General features: G+C 35.7%; 1 protein-coding gene across 8 annotated transcripts in view; it reads left to right on the top strand.

Annotated features, from left to right (window-relative positions):
- Positions 1–18,194, top strand: part of TTLL7 (tubulin tyrosine ligase like 7) — a 64,493-nt gene extending 46,299 nt beyond the window's left edge. For 6 of the 8 annotated variants that reach the window (XM_030279062.4, XM_012575240.5, XM_072933053.1 and 3 more), the window contains 5 exons: positions 2,596–2,730; positions 4,450–4,530; positions 8,255–8,415; positions 12,490–12,663; positions 15,879–18,194. In XM_030279062.4, coding sequence (XP_030134922.2) covers positions 2,596–2,730; positions 4,450–4,530; positions 8,255–8,415; positions 12,490–12,663; positions 15,879–15,999 — 672 coding nt within the window. In that variant the 3' untranslated portion in view covers positions 16,000–18,194. Of the gene's footprint in view, positions 1–2,595; positions 2,731–4,449; positions 4,531–8,254; positions 8,416–12,489; positions 12,664–13,029; positions 13,143–15,878 lie in introns of all 8 variants that reach the window. The other 2 variants (XR_001123030.5, XM_012575241.5) reach the window with 2 other exon arrangements.
- Positions 18,195–18,977: the final 783 nt, after the last annotated feature.

Genomic DNA, 18,977 nt, shown 5'->3' with positions numbered 1-18,977 from the left:
TTAAAAATTTTATGTGATTTGTCTGGGGGCTCCTGGTTCTGAAGTAAAGCTGTACCTCCCTTCTACATCTTTACAGTAACAAAAATACATCCAGATTTCAAACCCAGTGCATAGTCCAAGGATAGATGCATTGTGCTAGAATAAAACATTAGTAAGTTTTTGTAGGCTGCCCATTGTAAAAGATGGTGAGATTAATTTTCATCCTACTGGACCTCTTTTGCATATGGTATACCACTGCAGTAGAGCTCTACTTCCAAAGTGAACAGCTGAATATTTATGCAGTGCTTATGGTCTTCAGGATTTGCCACTGCAGTAACTGATTCAGAAGCCATTCTCTTTTTTAAAAAAGAAGGTAAAGTATCTTTCATTTGAACCCTCTCCTTGAGACAGAAAAGAAACTGGCCCAAATAATTAATATATCAGATTAAACATTTTTAATTGTTTAGAATTTGTGTGGTTTGTTATACTTTTCCCAGTGTACTTCTGGACCATGTATATTTTTCATTTTGTTAGCAGATTGCCATCCTCTTTAGTATCTTCTTCACAGCCCAGGCATTTCTTCTTTTGTGTTGGCGTGATGAAGCCCATATTCACTTATCCCTAGGCAGGGTTTGCAGGGATCAATCCCCAGCCTCATTCAGGATTGCATTGCCTGCTGGTGCCAGAGTGTTTCCATTTGTGCTTTGATGCCTGACCTATATATTTCATTGCCCAAATAATTTGTGCGGAGATGAGCAAAACAAATTGGCACTTTTAACCTGTATTTTCTGCCTCTCTGTATTGTGGTGAGCTTTGATTGTGAGCAATCCTTTTGTAATGCTAATTAACTTGCTTCGTAGTATTTACTATCTCTAATCATCATTTTTATCTGGTAGAACGCTCATTGTCTATTTTGCCTATGAAGTTTTGTCTAAAGGATGAAAAAGGGTCCTTTTAAAATTGTGTGCTGTCATCTTGTGAAATACTCCTTAACATGGTTTTCCATCTTTAAAGTCAGCTAATAGAATTGGAAAGACATTAAGATTGTGTCTTCACAACAACGTGTAAAAGGTATTTTTTATTGCATTAGCTATCTCAAGTTTAGAAAGTACCCTTTTATCATCACGATGTACCCTGAGAGTTTAATGAGACAGTGCTAATATGGATTTTTCTATTCATATTAACTTTATATCAAATACAAATTACTGAAAGATTAAAAGCAGTCTTTTACCATCTGATGTTAAAAATGGGCTACTCTCTTAAACTAACATTAGTAAGAAAGCATACTCTCTTTTTCATTGAGAAAGCTCCACCACAGAAATGATCTTGATCTTGATCTGCAGAACAATTACTTTGGGTGATAGAGCTTAGGTCACGCTTCCTAAAAATGATGTGAATAAAATTACTTACAAAATGGATAAGAATTACTTTTAATTTAGCACTGTATTCTGAATGGAATTCTGTTCATAATTATTTTTGCAACTAAGAATGATATATTATATATTACTGCTAGAATAACATTAAAATTAATAAACTGTGACTTACTAAGAAGAAATCATTTGTGCATGATAAAGTGTTAGTTTATCTATCCTTGGGCAAGAAAAGAGCAGTACACTGCCATTTTTGGAGTCTGCTGAGATCCAAATATTCTAAACATAGGGAAACAACATTTAAAATAAATAATTTATAGTCGGAATTAAAGACATTTTCTTTATAAGAGTTATAAACAAAAGTGGATTTCAAAATATTTTCTATCTTATTATTTCAGCCACATTAGCACATACCACATACCAAAGTATTTTTTTGTGCTTGAAAATATTTATCACTCATTTAAATAAAAATACCCTTAAGTATTGTAGTTGTTACAGGATACAAAGATTAGAAATGCCAAAAAATTTTGAATTTCACTCTTGAAAAATGTTAAAATTAGGCTGACTTGGTCTTGCAAATATCAAATTGCAAAAGTATGTGAAAGTAAGGAAAGAGGTTCAGAAATACTTCTAACTAGTGTGTCATATTTTAAAGAAGACCCCCAAAACCTCCAGAGATGGTCTTCTGCAGACACTGCAGGGGTTCAGATCAGTGTTGGCGTAAAAAGCACTGATACTTTAAACAAAACTCTGGACAACTGAAGGCCCTGTCAGACCCCTTACTGACTAAAGCAGGAGAAAAGTATAGTTTTTAATGCTTCCTGAAATGTTGGCCCTGTGTTATATTGCCTGTTTATGTTAAATTGTTGAAGTGACGAACTGAAAGGATGCTTTTATGACTAATAATATTTTTCATTACGTTGAATTTAAATTCAAACTCTGTTATCTCAGTTTCAAATTTATACTTTAAATTGTGGGCACCATAAATATGTAATATATGTTTGTTTATTCTATTTGAAACAAACATACATTTTAACTGTTTTTCTTGGATTTCTTGACAACTCTCAGTAATGGTGATGCATTAATGTATATGATATATATTAGTTCTGTATTAGATAATATGTCTATGCACTTTAATAATATATTTTATGTCACTCTAAAATTTTTTTTTGTCAAGCAAACATCTTTGTAATGTGATTTAATGGCACACTTGAAATGTTTTCCTCTGCTTTTTGTTGGCTTTTAGAGTGAGTCTTTGCTGCAACAGAAAACAAAAGAACAAGAAGTTGCTTTGACAAAAGAGACTCTTCTCCTTATCAATGACTTGAGACTAAAGTTCCCAGGAAAAACAAATGAAGAATCTGAATTAATTATAGAAGATGTAAGTATCTGTAAATAAGAAAGAAGAACAGGCTAGACACTGCTTAGGCTACTGAAATGAAGTAAAGTAAAAAGCTCAATCTATGATTCATTAGCTCCTGTGGCCCTAAAACTTCCAGAACTCAGGATAACTCAAAAGAATTTGAAAGCTTGGAGCTTTGCATGCTTTCTGACCTTAAAAGAGCACCACTGAAAACATTCCTATGTCCTTATAAAATATGTGAGAAATAATCAGGAGGGTTAGGAAAATTCAGTTTTTCATTGTAGAGAGAGTTCAAACTTTTAAGTAAGCCAAGAAGAATGTTACAATTCATATTTCATCTGATATTGTTAAAACAGACCCTGACCTGTTTAACTTGCTCTCAAGCAGGCACACTAGTGAACACAGTACAGTATGCTGCAGGCAGAATGGAGGTTTGAAGGTCATAAAGAACACCAGTCATGTGCTTTTTGGCTCTTGTAGTCCACCAAATTCACCTTTCTCACATCTAATATTGTCCTGAGCCTTGTAGTTTGGTTTCAAAGACATGTGAAACAATGCTGAAATAAATGTCAATTAAACCCCAATTCTTGATATATAAGCAGAAATTGCATGGTGTCTAAATATTTTATAAACATTTGATGCAAAAACGCTAACAGTATGGAAAAGAAAAAGATAAAGATGGATGTTCTCATTTTAGAAGGGAAATGAAAGGATTCAAATTAACACCTGTGCTCTGTTGTAGTGAGCACAGTCCTTGATGCATTAAAATTCATCTGATTTATTATCTGGCCAGAAGTGTCCTGAGCTCTGTGAGCTTCCAGAATATTGATTACGTTTCTAGCAATGTCTGCAGCTACATTGGAGTGGAAAGGAATTCTTCTGTAATGATGGTTGATTTGGTGCTGGTGGAAGATAGGATTCAGAACCAGCAGGTTGGGCTTGTAGAAGCAGAGCTAGAAGGTTCCATGGGATGCTGTCCCTGATGCCCCGAGTGCGTGCGGTTCTGTGCGAGCCGGCTGCGAGCGCCGCATCTGTTGGCGCTTCCTCACACAGTGCCAGCCTGGGGAGCCCTGCTCCTTCTTGGGGCAGAGCTCTTCTAAAATTCGTCTGGCCATAACCAAGTCCTGATGGGAAAGAGTTCATCATGGAGGAAAACGAGTGCTGGCGAGACAGAACTTGTTGAAGGTCTGGAGTAGAGTAGAAAGATAAAATAACAAAAGGAGAATAAAAATTACATGTTCGCAGCTTGAGCTATTTTGGTAGCACTTAGATTTTTAGGAGAGTGTTGAGCTATTTTGGTAGCACTTAGATTTTAGGAGAGTGTTGCAGTTTATATATGATTATTTATAGAAAGGATGATTTCCAGGTATGTCTAATGTCCCACATGCAGCAAAACCCCTCACTATTTAAATAGATCAGCAGTTATGCATTATTGAACTTACTACTCCCAGAAATCTGAGCTGAGTCAGTCAAGACAACTTTCTAACTGCTTTGTAGGATATGATTGTCAGAATCAGGTAGAAAAGAGGGTGGCATTAAACTGAAACCTCACACAGATCTTTGCAAATGTTGCCCCACATAAATTTGCACATATTTTGCTATTTTTTTTAGTGAAAACTTCTCACAATGGTCTTTAAGATGCTCACATTTTTAAGGGTTAAGAGTGCTTGTGAATGAAAGACCTGCTTTCAGTTGTTTTCATGTGTGTTTTTATGTTATGTTTTACAATGACCACAGATTATGGATAACTGGAAGCATCATAAAACAAAAGTGTCATCCTTTTGGCTGGTAAAACTGGATTCAGCAAAGCAACGAAAAGTAAGTGACATATTTCATTTTCAGGTCATCTAAAATAGATGCATGGCAGTGTTTCTACTGGTGTTTAGCAGTAGCTGGGAGTGACTTGAGATGCCAAAATACAGGCTATTGGTACTAACACAGATATGCATTAATTCTATTAAAGGACATTATGTTGCTCCATATTTGAAGAAGCATGATTGTTCTGGATTATAATTTAAAAATAAATTTCTCAAAAAAATTAGTCTCCTAAAAAAAGCAAACAAATAAATGATTAGTGCTTACAAACCTAAGTTCTAGCTAACATTCTTAGAAGGGTATTCACATGGCAGATTTGATTGATAAGGGCTGCACGAGTCAGCAGTTTCAGACCAGGAATATTAAAACTCCATTAGAGGTAGTGATACTGCACTTGGCTGTTGGAGTATTTGACCCACAGTATTAGAATAGATAATGTTGAATAAAAAATGGACCTACCAAGCAAAGAATTTTCTCCTTTAAATGTTATTTCAGAAAGCCTCCAATAGAGGCTGGTTCTGCCCTTTATTTGACTGGCAGTCATGTTAAACCAAGGGCACATGTACAATGTCAAGATGACAGATATTGATGTGCCAGGTTGTTACTTGCAAAAACTGCACAATCAGAAATGTGGACTTTTTGCTCTTCTTGTGAGGACATCTTTTACTACTTTAGGAGACTTATAATTCCTGAAGCACTAGTGAGTCCTTCATCTTTGCTTGCACTGGAAATGATTTGCCTTTTTTTAAACTGCTTTTAACCTCAATCCCTTCAAGCAATCAGATAGTTATTCTTAGAAGGGTAGTTTATAAAAACGGATTAACTTTGACAATGACATTGCAGCTGAGGACTGCCAAATGTCTTTTGTTGATTTGAAAGAAGTATGTTTTATATTCCAATGAGGTAGGTGAAGGAGAAATGAGCAAGGTGGAGAATATTTATGCAAGTAAGAAATCTGTCTCAAAGGTACCTTTTGCAACTTTGTGAAATACAAAACAGAATCTCAGTCCCCTTCACTCTTACTTACTGGGAAATTTGAACACACAAGAAGAAAATACCTGGGCAATGTACTAGATTGCACAATGTTCATACCTGACAGCTGTATTTGCTTAAAAATTACTCAACATGATACAGAAAAATTAAACTTACACTTTTATTCTTAGTATGTAATGTTCTGGCATTACAGCGCAGGTACAGGAGGCATTCAGAACTAAGTTGAGAGTAAACCAATTAAATCAATTCATGTGAAAAAGAACCTCTAAGACTTTAAATAAAAAGAGATTTCGATATGGGTGGAGTTATGACTGCTTCATGTTGCATCACTTTACATAATTTCTTTAAAAATGTTTTGATGGTTACCAGAGGGTTTTGGATATGCCCTTTCATAACATCTTGTTCTGTTATTCCTAGATAATTTGTTTTGTTAAAGTAAATGTTGTAAATTAAAGAGAAAAATTAAGGCAAGCTAGGGAAATTAACTTAGAAAAATGAAGATATAGGTTTCCTGAAGTTTCAGTCCTTGTGCAATGCCTTGTCTCAATTCTTAAATGGATGATTTTCTTTGCCATGTTTGCAAATTAAGGACAATTAACCAGCACATTTCCTGCTCTTACTGTGCATATTGGCAATATCAGCACAGTAAGAACAGCAAGAAAGATTTTTTTTTTCCAGAGTACTTGGCAGTCTGTGGCTTGCTCTAAGATGTTCAGTTCTTAGTTTTCTTCAACTTCAGGTACTACTTCAGTAAAAGCAAAAGCTCTGCACTGGCATTGTTGTTCTTAGCTTATGTCTTTTGGACTAGTGAGAGAGTCTATATAGGGTGGAATTGTTCTTTTTCACACAGGGAGATACTATTAGTCAGTGTGACATTGCAAATAAATGTAGGGCTGATCCTTATGTGCTTTAGGGACTGAGTTGTTTCAGATGTGTGTTTGACCACAGATAGCGGCCATGTGTGTGGGAATGCCTTGGACAGGTGAGACACAAGGAAAAGGGCTGGACAAGCATGAAGGCTACTGCTGCTGAGGAAGTGTCTGAAAGTCTGAGCCTGTCCTACAGGCATGGGACAGTCCAAAACCTGGGCTTAGCTCCTGCTGTGACTAACAAAGATCAGCACCCTTAGATTTTAATATCTTACTCCTTCTATCTCACTCTTTGGGAGGAGTAGGCCATGGGTGTGGGTTTTAGTGGGTTAGACACCTGCATTCATAAAGATTCCCCTCAGAGAGGACAGTATTTGTATTTACTTTGGGCTCTTATGTACATGGAATTGCTGCAAGACCTGTGCATACAGACTAATCCCAGGTCTTCAACAAGAGTTTAAATAACATGGGAAAAAACATATTTCATCAAGGCTCTCATTATTAGGTATCTATAGATTTTTCTGCTCATTAGGCATACCACACAGCTTCCTTGTGCTATTGCAAGCATTTTGTTTATTTAAGCTTTGTTTCCTTCATTGTCAGACAATTTATAAACAACAGTTTGTTATGTAGGATCTAAAAATTGCAATTCCATTCTTCCACAATTTACTGTTCTACTAAATCTCTTTCACCTTTTGAGAACCATGATTCACCACATGAATCAGTTTGTCTTACATATCTGAAAGTTTCCAGGGAAAGCATAGTACCTGCTAATTTATAAAATCTTATACCAAAGTAGCAAATACCTCCATCTGTTTACCACCCACTTGAGTGTGATTGCTTTTTTGGAAGAAGCTGCTATGCAAAAGAGGCAGAAAGGGTGTTTCCTTTAAAGGAAATTTCATGGATTTAACTGGCTGTTTTGTTGATAGTTTACACGCTCTGTAGGCTTTTTTGTAGGACAGATTTTACAATGTTCAGAGTGTCAATATGTGGTCTAAATCCTACTTTGGTCACAAAACTACTCCCAGACTTATTGATAGTATCTAAATAGAAAGAATGCAAGACACTCTGGATTCTCTTCAGAGATCATGAAGGGAACATAGAGGACTGAGTTAAGAGAACGTTCAGATATTTAAAAGCAGGCACAATGAATCCCACCTTCCTTCCATGCCCCATTTCAGTGGCAGGACTCTGCTAAGTTGGACGTGCAGCTGTCTAGCACTATACTGAATGCAGCTCAGCCTTTGTGCTCTTGCATTTAAATGTAGTCCATATGTAATAAATCCATGGTGTGTCTTTAAATGTTTCTATTTTAAATATCTTGCTGATTATTTTCTTATTTACTGATTTCACTACTGTCTCTTGCCAGGTACACTTAATATGGTTTGATCCAGAGTAACACTGAGATTAAACAGATATTAAACCAAAGGCAGTTTGTAGTTTTCCAGGACATTTTAGTTATTTATAAAATAGATGGTATTTTACAAGAGAGTGGAAAAAGAAGATATACAATGCTTGGGTTAATTAAGTTGCTTCTAGTCTTTAATTGTGTCAATTTTGTTTCTTTTTACCCTTTCTGTCATTTAAATGAGCTAGTATTGAAGAGACTGAAAAAAACAGAAATGAACTTTTCAGTAATAAAAAATAAAATACTTTGATTTGGTTTTACAAAATGTTGCTAACAGAATGAACATATAATAACAGTTAGCTGATGAATGCACAAAAATGAACCCCAGACCTCTGTAGGAATGTACAGGTCATATGTACAGGGATGTATGTCTGTATGCATGCAGGGCATCAGCCATCAGCTGGGTTTTGGTTTTGCAAAATGTCTTTGATTTACTTGGAATGGTCTTTCCTAGGTTTTGGATATAGTCAGGACAAGTGTCCGTGCAGTTCTACAGCATGTCTGGAAAGCTCCAGACATTGAAAATTTACATCTCTACCGTCTTTTTAACCGTGTATTTAATCGCTTACTTTGGAGCCATGGTCAAGGTCTATGGAACTGTTTCTGTAATTCAGGGTAAGCTGATTTTTCTTTTCTTCTTTATAATCACAATCAATGCTGGCATACTTTGTTGCTCATTTTCATTTACAAGAGAGATGTAATACATTGAACTTGTTTTAAAAGCACCTTAAGATGTATAATTGAATGAAATCTAGCAATCAAAGCCAACCTTTTCAGAAATGGAATCAAACATTTAGTAATGTATTTACAAATTTAATAATCTAAAGAAAAAAATCTAATATTCAAAATATTTCAGCCTTAAGTCAACTCTTTTGCTGGATGGTGCATGGTTTTTAGGCCAGACCGCTATGTCTAATGTGGACTTGCCATCAACAAAAATCATAGTATCTATTTGTGCTCCAAACTCATAAGAAGAGTTCAGTCACAAGTGCAGCTGACATCTCATGCCAGATGCAATGTCACTTCTGTGATTTGCTAATAAACAGTTCAAATTGCTGTGCTTGATTACCTTCACTGTTTCCTATACTAGTAGAAAGTTAAGTATATGTAGAATATGAAATACCATGTAAGCAGGTCTGTTTGTTTTGGGTAGCAAATACGAGTTTTCTATAGGGAAGAAAAGATCTGGCCATTGTTGGGGGATAAATAAGTTCAATAAGCTCCACTTCATGATCTACATTCCTGAAATCAAAAGCATTGGTAGAAATATAGATTTGGGGGATCACATCAAGGGTATTAAACAATTCCTCCCCCCAACAAATTTATTCATAAAATAAGAATAAAAATGTTAAATATTAAATATATTGTATACAAAAAAGAGCATTTTCTCTGTTAGCATATAAAATGTATAAAGAATGGGAGGGGGTTTTGTTGGCTTACATAAGGTGTTCTAAGAGATGTATTGAATACAACAATTAATATGCTGCTGAATTTATGTACAAAGGAATCAGGTCAATATGTTGTTCACATATGGTCATTTATCATATGTGGAGAACTCGCACATTACCCTTTTTATTTACTTGCTAAGAAAATGGATAACAAGAAGAAAAGGGATCTGAGTGGTCCAAAAGATCATCAGGTCTTTTATCATCATCTCATTGCTGAAGGCTTGTTGTTGTGCAAGCTGTTAGGATTCTTTACATTTTTTTCTTTTCTTCATACTAGCAGAGGTGTGTGAAGTCTTCAGTACAAGCTCAATTCTTTTGTTGTCATAAAATATTGTGAATTGAGGTATTCTTTGACAAAGATCCAGTTCCTTGTAAGAAGACTTGTTACATAAAAAAATACTAAAAACACTGTGAAAGTAATATATAAATATGTATATGTAATGATCACTCTGTGTATAAAACACCTGTTACAGATAATACAGAATTCATGGAAGAAAACAAAAAGGCTGTTTGCACCTTGCCATTATCTTGTTTATTTAGTTACATACATCCTTCTTGCCCCATAAGACACAACTCATGGCAGCACTTCTGTAGCAGAGAGGTCAACTTCTCATCACTCTTCCCCAAGAGTTCATTGTGCCATTTTAAAGAACAGATTGGAATAAACATAGGGTGTGTGTAGAATGTGGAGAAATATGTAGGGAAAGAGGTATAAATGTGCTGATTCAGAAACTACATTACTGTAGGAAAATAGATTAAAGTGTGTTCACTATTCATAAGATAGCTGTCTCGGGAGAAGAGTGGAACTAATGGCCTTAAGGTTTCCTTTTGCTGGTTAGATCTCTGGTAGGTATGTGCTATTTAATTGAAAGAAAGAACAAAGAAAATCTCTGTCAAAAAAAGGTGATGTAAAGGGTTTCATAAAGGTTCATTTGTTTTAGTGTATAACAAACAATTAAAACCAATAGAAGAAAACTAGAAGAACCAGTTGACTTCAGATGACTATAAAAAGCATAACACGATTGACCACATTGCACAGTCCAGTATAATACTCTTTTTTGTATCTGGTGGGGAGTCTGTGATTTCTTACTAATGTATGGAAGCTAAAGTTACAGCATAACCAATTAAACTTAGGAAACAGAATTCTGATCTCTGTTGATTGCAGTATAATGGAGAATAAACTGAATCTGTCTAACACATGGAGGAAGTTGCACAGGCACATTTATATGAAAGCTCATTAAAATTCATGTGCATGTTTCCAAATCACAGCTTTTGTTATTAGGGTAACTATATAGTACTAGTTCATAGTCAGCCACAGTTGCAGCAGGCCATATATTACTTGTCACTGAAAAAATGCGACTTAACTGTAGAAAAGTTATCACAAAGTCCAGAACCTCAGGAATTTATCAGGAAAGTTTCTTCTACAGGATTTCTGAGTTTTATGGAGTTTTATGGAGTGAATTATAATATAATTATGTGTAGCAATGTGAATCTGTTGAAGGAATGTAATACTTAGACTGTCATCTTGCTACTTTCTACCAACATGACTTCATGAGGAAAGACTGAAGATAATATATTAATTTGTATATAAAAATACATGTGGACAACTCCCAGACAGAAAACAATTGAGAAAAAATACATTAAAGAAAAGTAGTCATATGACTCAATGATCTTAAGAGGGCATTTCCAACCTAAATGATTCTGTGATTTTTCAGTTTGTGAAATGGAAGTTTTGATGTATACAAACAATACTTAAACAATTGTATGAATAATAATTAAGGACAAATGCTTGCAGCATTGAAATTTATGTTTGCAATGAAAATGCTGTAGGACTGAATGTTTTCAGCTGGAACATACCATCTAGACAGAGGAGCCAGGCTGACAAATCAGTTAGCTATACATACAGCTCACCTTTTAGTCATTAATGGTCTTAATTCCATCCTAATCATAGAATAATTGACTCATACAATGTTAAGGGGTTGGAATGGACCTTAAAGATCATCTAGTCCCAGGCCCCAGCCATGGACAGGGACATGTCCCACTAGACCAGGCTGCTCAAGGCCTTATCCAAGCTGGCTTTAAACATTGTCAGGGCTGGGGCAACCACAGCTTCCCTGGGCAACCTGTGCCAGTGTCTCACCACCCTCACAGTGAAATGCAGCTCAGTTTAAAAAAATCTTACCAGGCAGGGGTGAGCTTGCTTGTTCTATGATGTTGTTTGAAGGATGAACTTTCTACATGGGCATTTTGAAATCTACTGCTGTTCTCTGTGGGCAAGGCTAAATCGGCCTGGACGTGATGTTGAAGCCAGATGCAGCAAATTTCCCTCACTCTGTGAAGTGCTTCTTTCATACACAAAAAAGCTCAAGCTTACAAACCATCTGTGCTACTGGATAATAATTTTGTCAAAAAAAAGTCTTCACAAGCACCATGTTGCCTTTTAAAACTGATTGAATGATCTATAATTTGGTCAGAATTTTACACAAACAAGAATGCTGAGATGTGTGCAAAGAACTACTTATTGTAGTGTTCTGTGCTGAAACACACCTGCTTTATATGGATGTGGTAGGTCTTGGTGGCTTTTTTCTTCTCAAAACAAAAGGAATTTTTCTATAGATGTACTCTGCAAGTTGCACTTAATTGTAGATAACCAACCCATGTGACCAGAGGAAATAATAATCAGTATTTGAATGACTAAACTGAGAGACTCTCTTCATATGATTTTTTGGATAAGGAAGCAGAACACATACTAATCTCCTGTAAATCATACTTGTTTCTTAGTATCGTGTCCTTAAAATAAAAGTATTATTATGCTGTGTGGACATTTAGTATTAATTTATTACTTTTATTAATTCCTTTAATATCATAATTTCATTCAGGCCTGTTAAAAAAAAAAACAAACTGTTTTTTGTTATTCCTGTTGTAAGACAAATATACAATTTTGTGACCATAATTCTTTACATCCTAAACCTAAGTAATGCCTCTGTAAACACTTGAGGGAACAAACCAAATGAAAAATTCAAGTGGACATTTCCCATATAAAGATTAACTTCTTACTTTGTGTTTTGGACTCAGCATCTGACAGTATTTGTGGTAAATAGTATAAACATTTCCTGTACCTTTCCCGCAAGGTCATGCTTTTTCTCTTATTCCTCTGTTGTTAAATCTGATATAAAGCAATAAAGCTCTTAGATTACAGTTTGTGACAGAGCCCATGAATTTGTTTCTTTTTCTGTAATAGGAGCTCTTGGGAAACCATATTCAGTAAAGGCTCAGAGGCGGTGACTCCGGAGCAGCTCCAGTGTTGCCAGCGAATAGTGCAGCTTTGTAAACACTGCCTGCTGGTAGTTTACAAACATTCATCAGATTCAAGAGGATCCCCAACTGGGATGAGCCACCACTGGGATGATACAAGGTATAAATTGGAATATTTTCCTTCTAAATTATACATATAAAGGATAGTTCTGGAACAGGTTTTATTCCATGTTGCTACCATTAAACTTTTCATTAAGTCTGGTTCCCTCTGTTTTTAAGAAGAAACCACACCAAACTCCCCCACATTTCCCTTGACCCTGACTTTCAGTCATTCTAATCTCACTACTATAATCATGAAGTGCTACCAAAAGAAAACTTGACATACACATCATGTATGTCTTACTAAACTTCTGTAAACTTGTGTACATCTTGTACACTTATTAAACTCGATTGCCTACTGCCTAATTAGCTGCAGCAAAGGCTTTCCATAAAGTGAACTGAAAATGTCCTTTCTTCCCCTTCTCAGATCCCTCAAAGTCACTGTTTCCAGATTCCTAGAGGTATCCTAACATGTCAGATACTTCTGGCTTCACACTCGCAGTGGGCTGCTATAGGGGCACAGCTCCAGCCAAGGGTCAGGTAAGTGCCATCTAATTTACTGTATTGCACAGTTTTGCAAAGTTGATTTCCAAAACATATAGATCAAAAGATTTTTTTATTTCATCTTACAGAGCATAAATATATTTTCAAACCTTGCAAAACAGCATCATATAGTAAAATAATTATTTGGCACTTACCTGATTCTCCATTGGCTGGTTTAGTTCCCCCACTGGATACAATAGGGGTTATAATATTATCAGTGTAGGGATTACTGAGAATGCTCCAATGGTGGCAGTCAATAATTTGCAATTAAACAGTCATAGATAGAGAATTAAATGTCAGTTTTAAATTACCTAGGATCCAAATTCTATCCCATTTTAATTATTGTGTATATAAAAATTACAACTGCTGTGTTTATATAAAATATCTTACATATATTGTTTCATAGAAGGTCTTTGTGATTTAAGCATAATGTGAAAAACAAATTTTTGGTATATTATCTATGAAACTTATTTTATTACTTAATTGCTTACTTGATATATCTCAGATTAGTTATTTGATACACTGGGCCCATACATTATTGACATGTGCATCTTAAGACACTCTAACATAATTTAAAGCCAACCAGAAACTAAATTTGTTTGATCACAGCAAAAGTAGAAGTATGTTAGCCACAAACCAATCATATTCAATATTAACATCTACCGAGTTATACCAGGAGTATGGTAAAGTCATTTGGATTAGCTAAGACCAGAAAATCTCAAAGTTTTTTTTTGCCTTTATTGTTAGTACTGCAGAAAATTTTACATCATGACCAACCACAAGCTATTCAAACAGATCAGATTTCTCTAATGTACTCAGCTAACAGGCTTACTTTTGGAATGCAGTGAAAGGGATGGTCCAAGAGAACTTTCTCGTCTCCAGTTTCTGTATTTCTTTGAATGTTGAATGGAAGTTATTCATGAACTTCATAACTGGAGGAATCTAAGCCCTCTATATCCTAGATATCAGTAATGGAGTGTCAAGACTCTGATTAAAGTTACAGTTAAATGTTTAATCTAGACATGAATACAGCAATATGCCAGTTAACCATGATATTCTGAATTTGTGAAATGAAAGACATATATGGAAAAAAATTCTCTTGTCTGTTACAGCCCACAATTGTCAGGGTAGTGAACTACTTTTCTAGAAGTGGGAGAACCACAATACCAATTCACTTTTCACTTAGGTTTCTGTTTATAATGAATATCCACTACTAATGATAGTTTTCCTGGCTCTCCATAAAATTGTGTGGTGCTAGAAAATATTAGAGTATAATGTAATAAATGTACAAGAAGTCAATTTTTTTCAAGACTTTATTAAATCTAATTTGAAGAACTTCGGTTTTTTGTGAGCACAAACAAATTTTTTTATTTTGTTTGTATTTAAGAAACAAAAGTTTATGAAACTAAAGCTTTCACAGTTTACAAATAGATAGCTCTTTAGCTGTGAAAATTTATTTGTACAGGGACGGATAAAAAGATAAAACTGACACACAATTCTTTAGTAACTTTGCAAATTTCTTTTCAATTCTATCTCTTAATTATAAATCCACTACGTAAATGAAACAATAGGATTGTTCAAAAACTATTGCAAAGTCTCTTATGAAAATTACCTAAAATCAAACTCTGTAAAAAGTCATAAATTAACCCGTGTTACAAAAACACCCCAAAATCTACCACTAGGTTGTTACAGCTTGCTAAATGACCTATTACATGGCATATTCTCTGGGAAGCACTAGAGTTTTTTACTGTATCATCAAGCAAAGGTAGGACTCATCTGGTGACAGAGTGAACTGTGAAGCTCACCACCAGCCCATTCCAAATGAGACTTCATTTTTTCACAAATTTTTAAAAAAATGTATTGGTGATAAAGTTTTTCTCAAGCTTAAACAAAACAAATGTGTACACTTTCTTAAATAGATTGTTCCCCTTGACACAGTGCTGCTGTTTCTATCCCTGAGATCAGTCTAACCAGTCTTTTAACTTATTTGTCATTAATCAATGTGATTCACTAGAATTGCACAACAATTTTTAAGCAATAATTGATACAATGTGTTCTGTTAATCCATCCTAACATTGACATAATTCATTGTGAAATTCTGATTTAGTATGGATGTTATTTTTTGCACACTGTATTGACTTTTACAATTAAATTTTAGGTAATTACAATATGAAAATATGTAAGAATTAATATTAGTCATATGATAAACTGCTGTTTGTATTTTTAGATTAAATACAAGCTAGACAGTCGCCTGAATTTAAAAGAGAAATAGTCACTGATGTGAATTGAATTACTAGGTTGTATGATCATTTCTTCCTTTACTACAGTAGTGATAACATGTCTATTCTTAGAACATTAGAGATGGAAATATTTTTTGGTGTCTAAGCAGTTTTTTTAAAATTTACAATCCAACTTTTTGTAAGATGCTTAATGTCATTTGCAGTTTTTTGCCCAGCTGAAATTAAATAGGATTCTGTTGTTTACACGGGATTCCATTGTTTATTTATTTCACGGCTTGAAACATAAAGGACTGGAAAGATGTTTGATCCTCATACAACAGAGTATTCTGAGTTAGTTTGTGCCCATTGCCTTCTGTGTTTCATAAATAGTATTTACTGTACCGAGTTTCCCACATACACCAATTATAAAGTCTGGCACATTAACAACTAGTTCTTTTGCTCTTGAATGTTGCTTTGTCTGTAAACTTTGCTGTATTTTTCATATCATTTCTAGGTATTTATTGCCAAGACCTTCACTGTTCATCCTGAAACCATCCTCATCCAAACCTAGCTGCAGTCCATCTGGAACGCCTCGCCCCAACATTTTGTTCACACACAGATACAGTCACTTGTGAAGTAAAAGGAGATTGATGATTGTAAATAATAGCACTCAATTTCTTTTTTTTAACTTGTGATGGAGCTAAACATAAGCACTGTTATATATTTCCTACCATCATATTATAATAAAATTTAGCTGAAAATCTACTGTAAAAGCATAGCTTTTCTGGGAACATAATAAACCTTGTTAAGTTGTTTACACACACATGTGAATGTGTAGATCTTGCTAGGTTTATAAGTAACTCCTTCCTACTAGAAATGTTATTTTTGCTGCAGAATATATAAAATGGAATTGTTCTTGAAGATTCTATTACAGTATTACATTATTTTGTAAGTACAATACTTTGACTTGAAAATTATTTATTGTAAACTATATTATTTATTGTATCAAATGTCCTTTAACAAAGCAGATAATTAGAAAAATCTTGCAGAACAGTAACAGTTATCAAAAATAATCTGATCAGTTCTTGGATATGTTTAAAATAAACCTCAAACTCTGTAAGCCAAACCTAAAGCAGACATATTTTTATTTGTCCTATGAAATGACAAGATCTATTTAATACTGCTATTTTTCTTAAAGGACATGATGTAGTATCTTTTAGCCAAAGTGACGGCACCTAATACACAAACAGTAAAATATCAGTTTAGGCATTCACTTCCTAATTGGATTCTTGTAATAAAATGGAAGCCAATATTTGTTTCCAGGTTTTTATTCACATTACCTGTATCCTGTGCCTTTAGGTTTCCTTTGGGAGCAAGCAGTCATCCTCAGCTCCACACGCATGCATAGTGCATAGTTTTTCTGTTACACTGCCTAAGTGGTAAAGCAGACATTTTTAGGAAATACTGCAGCTGTAATGTATTATTTAAAACTTAAACTAATTGGTTTGTTGTAGTTTTTAGCATGCAATCCAGTACCTACTGTAGAATGTATCTTTGCAATGGACAGTATTTTCTAGATTGCTGACACCTTTAAATGTTGGAAATCTAATTCATTAGAAAGCTCTCATTCAGATCTGGATTCCTGAGGCTGGCTGAACAGCACAAAACCAAAATGAGCCAGAGCAGGAGCCTAGCATTTACAGGATTTGTAGCCTGAAAACATCATTTTGGGTTTTGATACATACAGCCATTCATCCCACTCAGCATTGTGCCATGTGAGCCTTATTCATTAGAGAAATAATTATTAAATAAATCAGTTACTCTATATTTAAAAATTATTAGGTTTTTTATTTGAGTAAAGAACAGAATAGTTATTATCAACCAAAGACTTGTGTGCTTATGAATCATTTAACCCTGAAGCGTGTTTGTAAATTATCAATGTATTTCAGGTATACTTTAAAAATAATTTGGGGGCGAATTATCCTCAGGAGCAAGTATGGTAGTGTTTTTTGATATCCAGCAATTTAAGACAAATTTAAGAGACTTAAGAGATTTGAGAATGAAATTGTATGGAAATTATTTTTTAAGAAGTTTTAGTCATAGGATATATAAAAAACTGGGAATTTGATTGAGATTTTTGATGCCTGTGCTGTAGTGCCTCAGCTCTAGAATTGCAGAATATATAACAAGAATATTTGTAAACAAATAAAAAACCCTCTTGAGATTACCAGATCAAAGCAGTCTTTTGGTCCGGTAAAGCCTTTTTAATTTTTGTGGTAATACTAGTTCAGTAATATAGTATGTGCACATTAATTGTATATCTATTTTGGTCCATACAGTGACTATTAAAGCATACTCTGGTTATCTGTAACACCTAATAAAAGCTATAAATTTTCTCTTCTTGGAGGAGGCTTCCATTGTATTCTACTTTTTGGCCATAAGGATAAAATCAGCTTCCAGGTTAGCTTGCCAGACTCAAACAGAGCTTTAGGATAGAAGGTTCACGTCATTTTTTTCCTTTTTTTTTTTTTTTTTTTTGGAACTTCACTATATGATTTCTGTTTTCGAATGCCAGTGCTGGGCCAGGTCAGTCTGTACAGAATACTCTGCCAAAAGAAAGAGGGCTACTCACCATACCTATGGACAAATCTAGGAAAACATTTCATTTAGCATGTACAAAAGTGGACCAGATGGTGGTTTACGTCTGACATGACTTAATATATTTGTATTTCTGATAACCTTTCCTAAAGCGGTCATGTGTTCCTAATATAATGTGTGAATCAATACCTTCAATAAACATCATGCTACACTTTGCTGCAGCTCCTCAGAACCAGCGTGTGTGCTCTGCGGGTGAATTACGGGCTGCATCTCTAGCCCAGCTCCAGGTAGTGCCGTAGGCGGAAGCAGTTACCCCTTTCCTCTGCAAAACAGCAGCAATTTGCTTTCTGATCAGACCAGTGGTTCTAGTAAGTGTCAATTAGTGACCCTGAGCTCCCGCAAGCCGTGCTGTGGCAGCACCTGCAGCCTTTTGACCAGCAGGTCTGCCCGCCCCTCAGCCGGGCCCTGCCGCCCGGGCTCTGCCCACGGAGCGCGGCCCCGCACGGCTTTGGCAGCGCCCCGAGATCCCGGCGCTGTTCCCGGTGCCGCGGGAGCACAGAGATGGTACCGGCGGTGACATTTACCCGGTTCCGACACGGCTGCAGTGAGGTGATGGTTCTGTGGCGGTGTGTCACAGTGTGTCACAGCACGGGGAGCGCGCCCGGAGCGTGAGCGAGGAGCGCTGAGCTCCTCCTTTATCAATAACGGCACCTCCGCAAGCCCCGCTGGCGGTCAGTCAGCAGTATCGCCCTTTTTCTTCATTATTGCCGAGGTGATTGCAGTTACACGGTTGTGCAGTTAATTAGTCGGGAGCGGGGCCGGGACCCGGCAGGGGCGGCTCCGGGCGGGGCTGGGCAGCGGAGCGCTCATCGGCTCCCCGGCCCTCGTACTGCCCCAGCGCGGAGGTGGGCTCAGAAATGCCAATCGTTAAAAATTACAAAGACTTCACGCGTTATTTGAGGACCCAGAGCAAGGAAAAAACCTTTTTGAAACCATTGCTTAAATGATGTTGGAG

Source organism: Taeniopygia guttata, chromosome 8, assembly GCF_048771995.1.
Source record: "Taeniopygia guttata chromosome 8, bTaeGut7.mat, whole genome shotgun sequence".
NCBI classification, from domain to species: Eukaryota; Metazoa; Chordata; class Aves; order Passeriformes; family Estrildidae; genus Taeniopygia; species Taeniopygia guttata.
The sequence above is the reverse complement of the archived record's forward strand: the minus strand, read 5'-3'. Positions and strand labels throughout refer to the sequence as shown.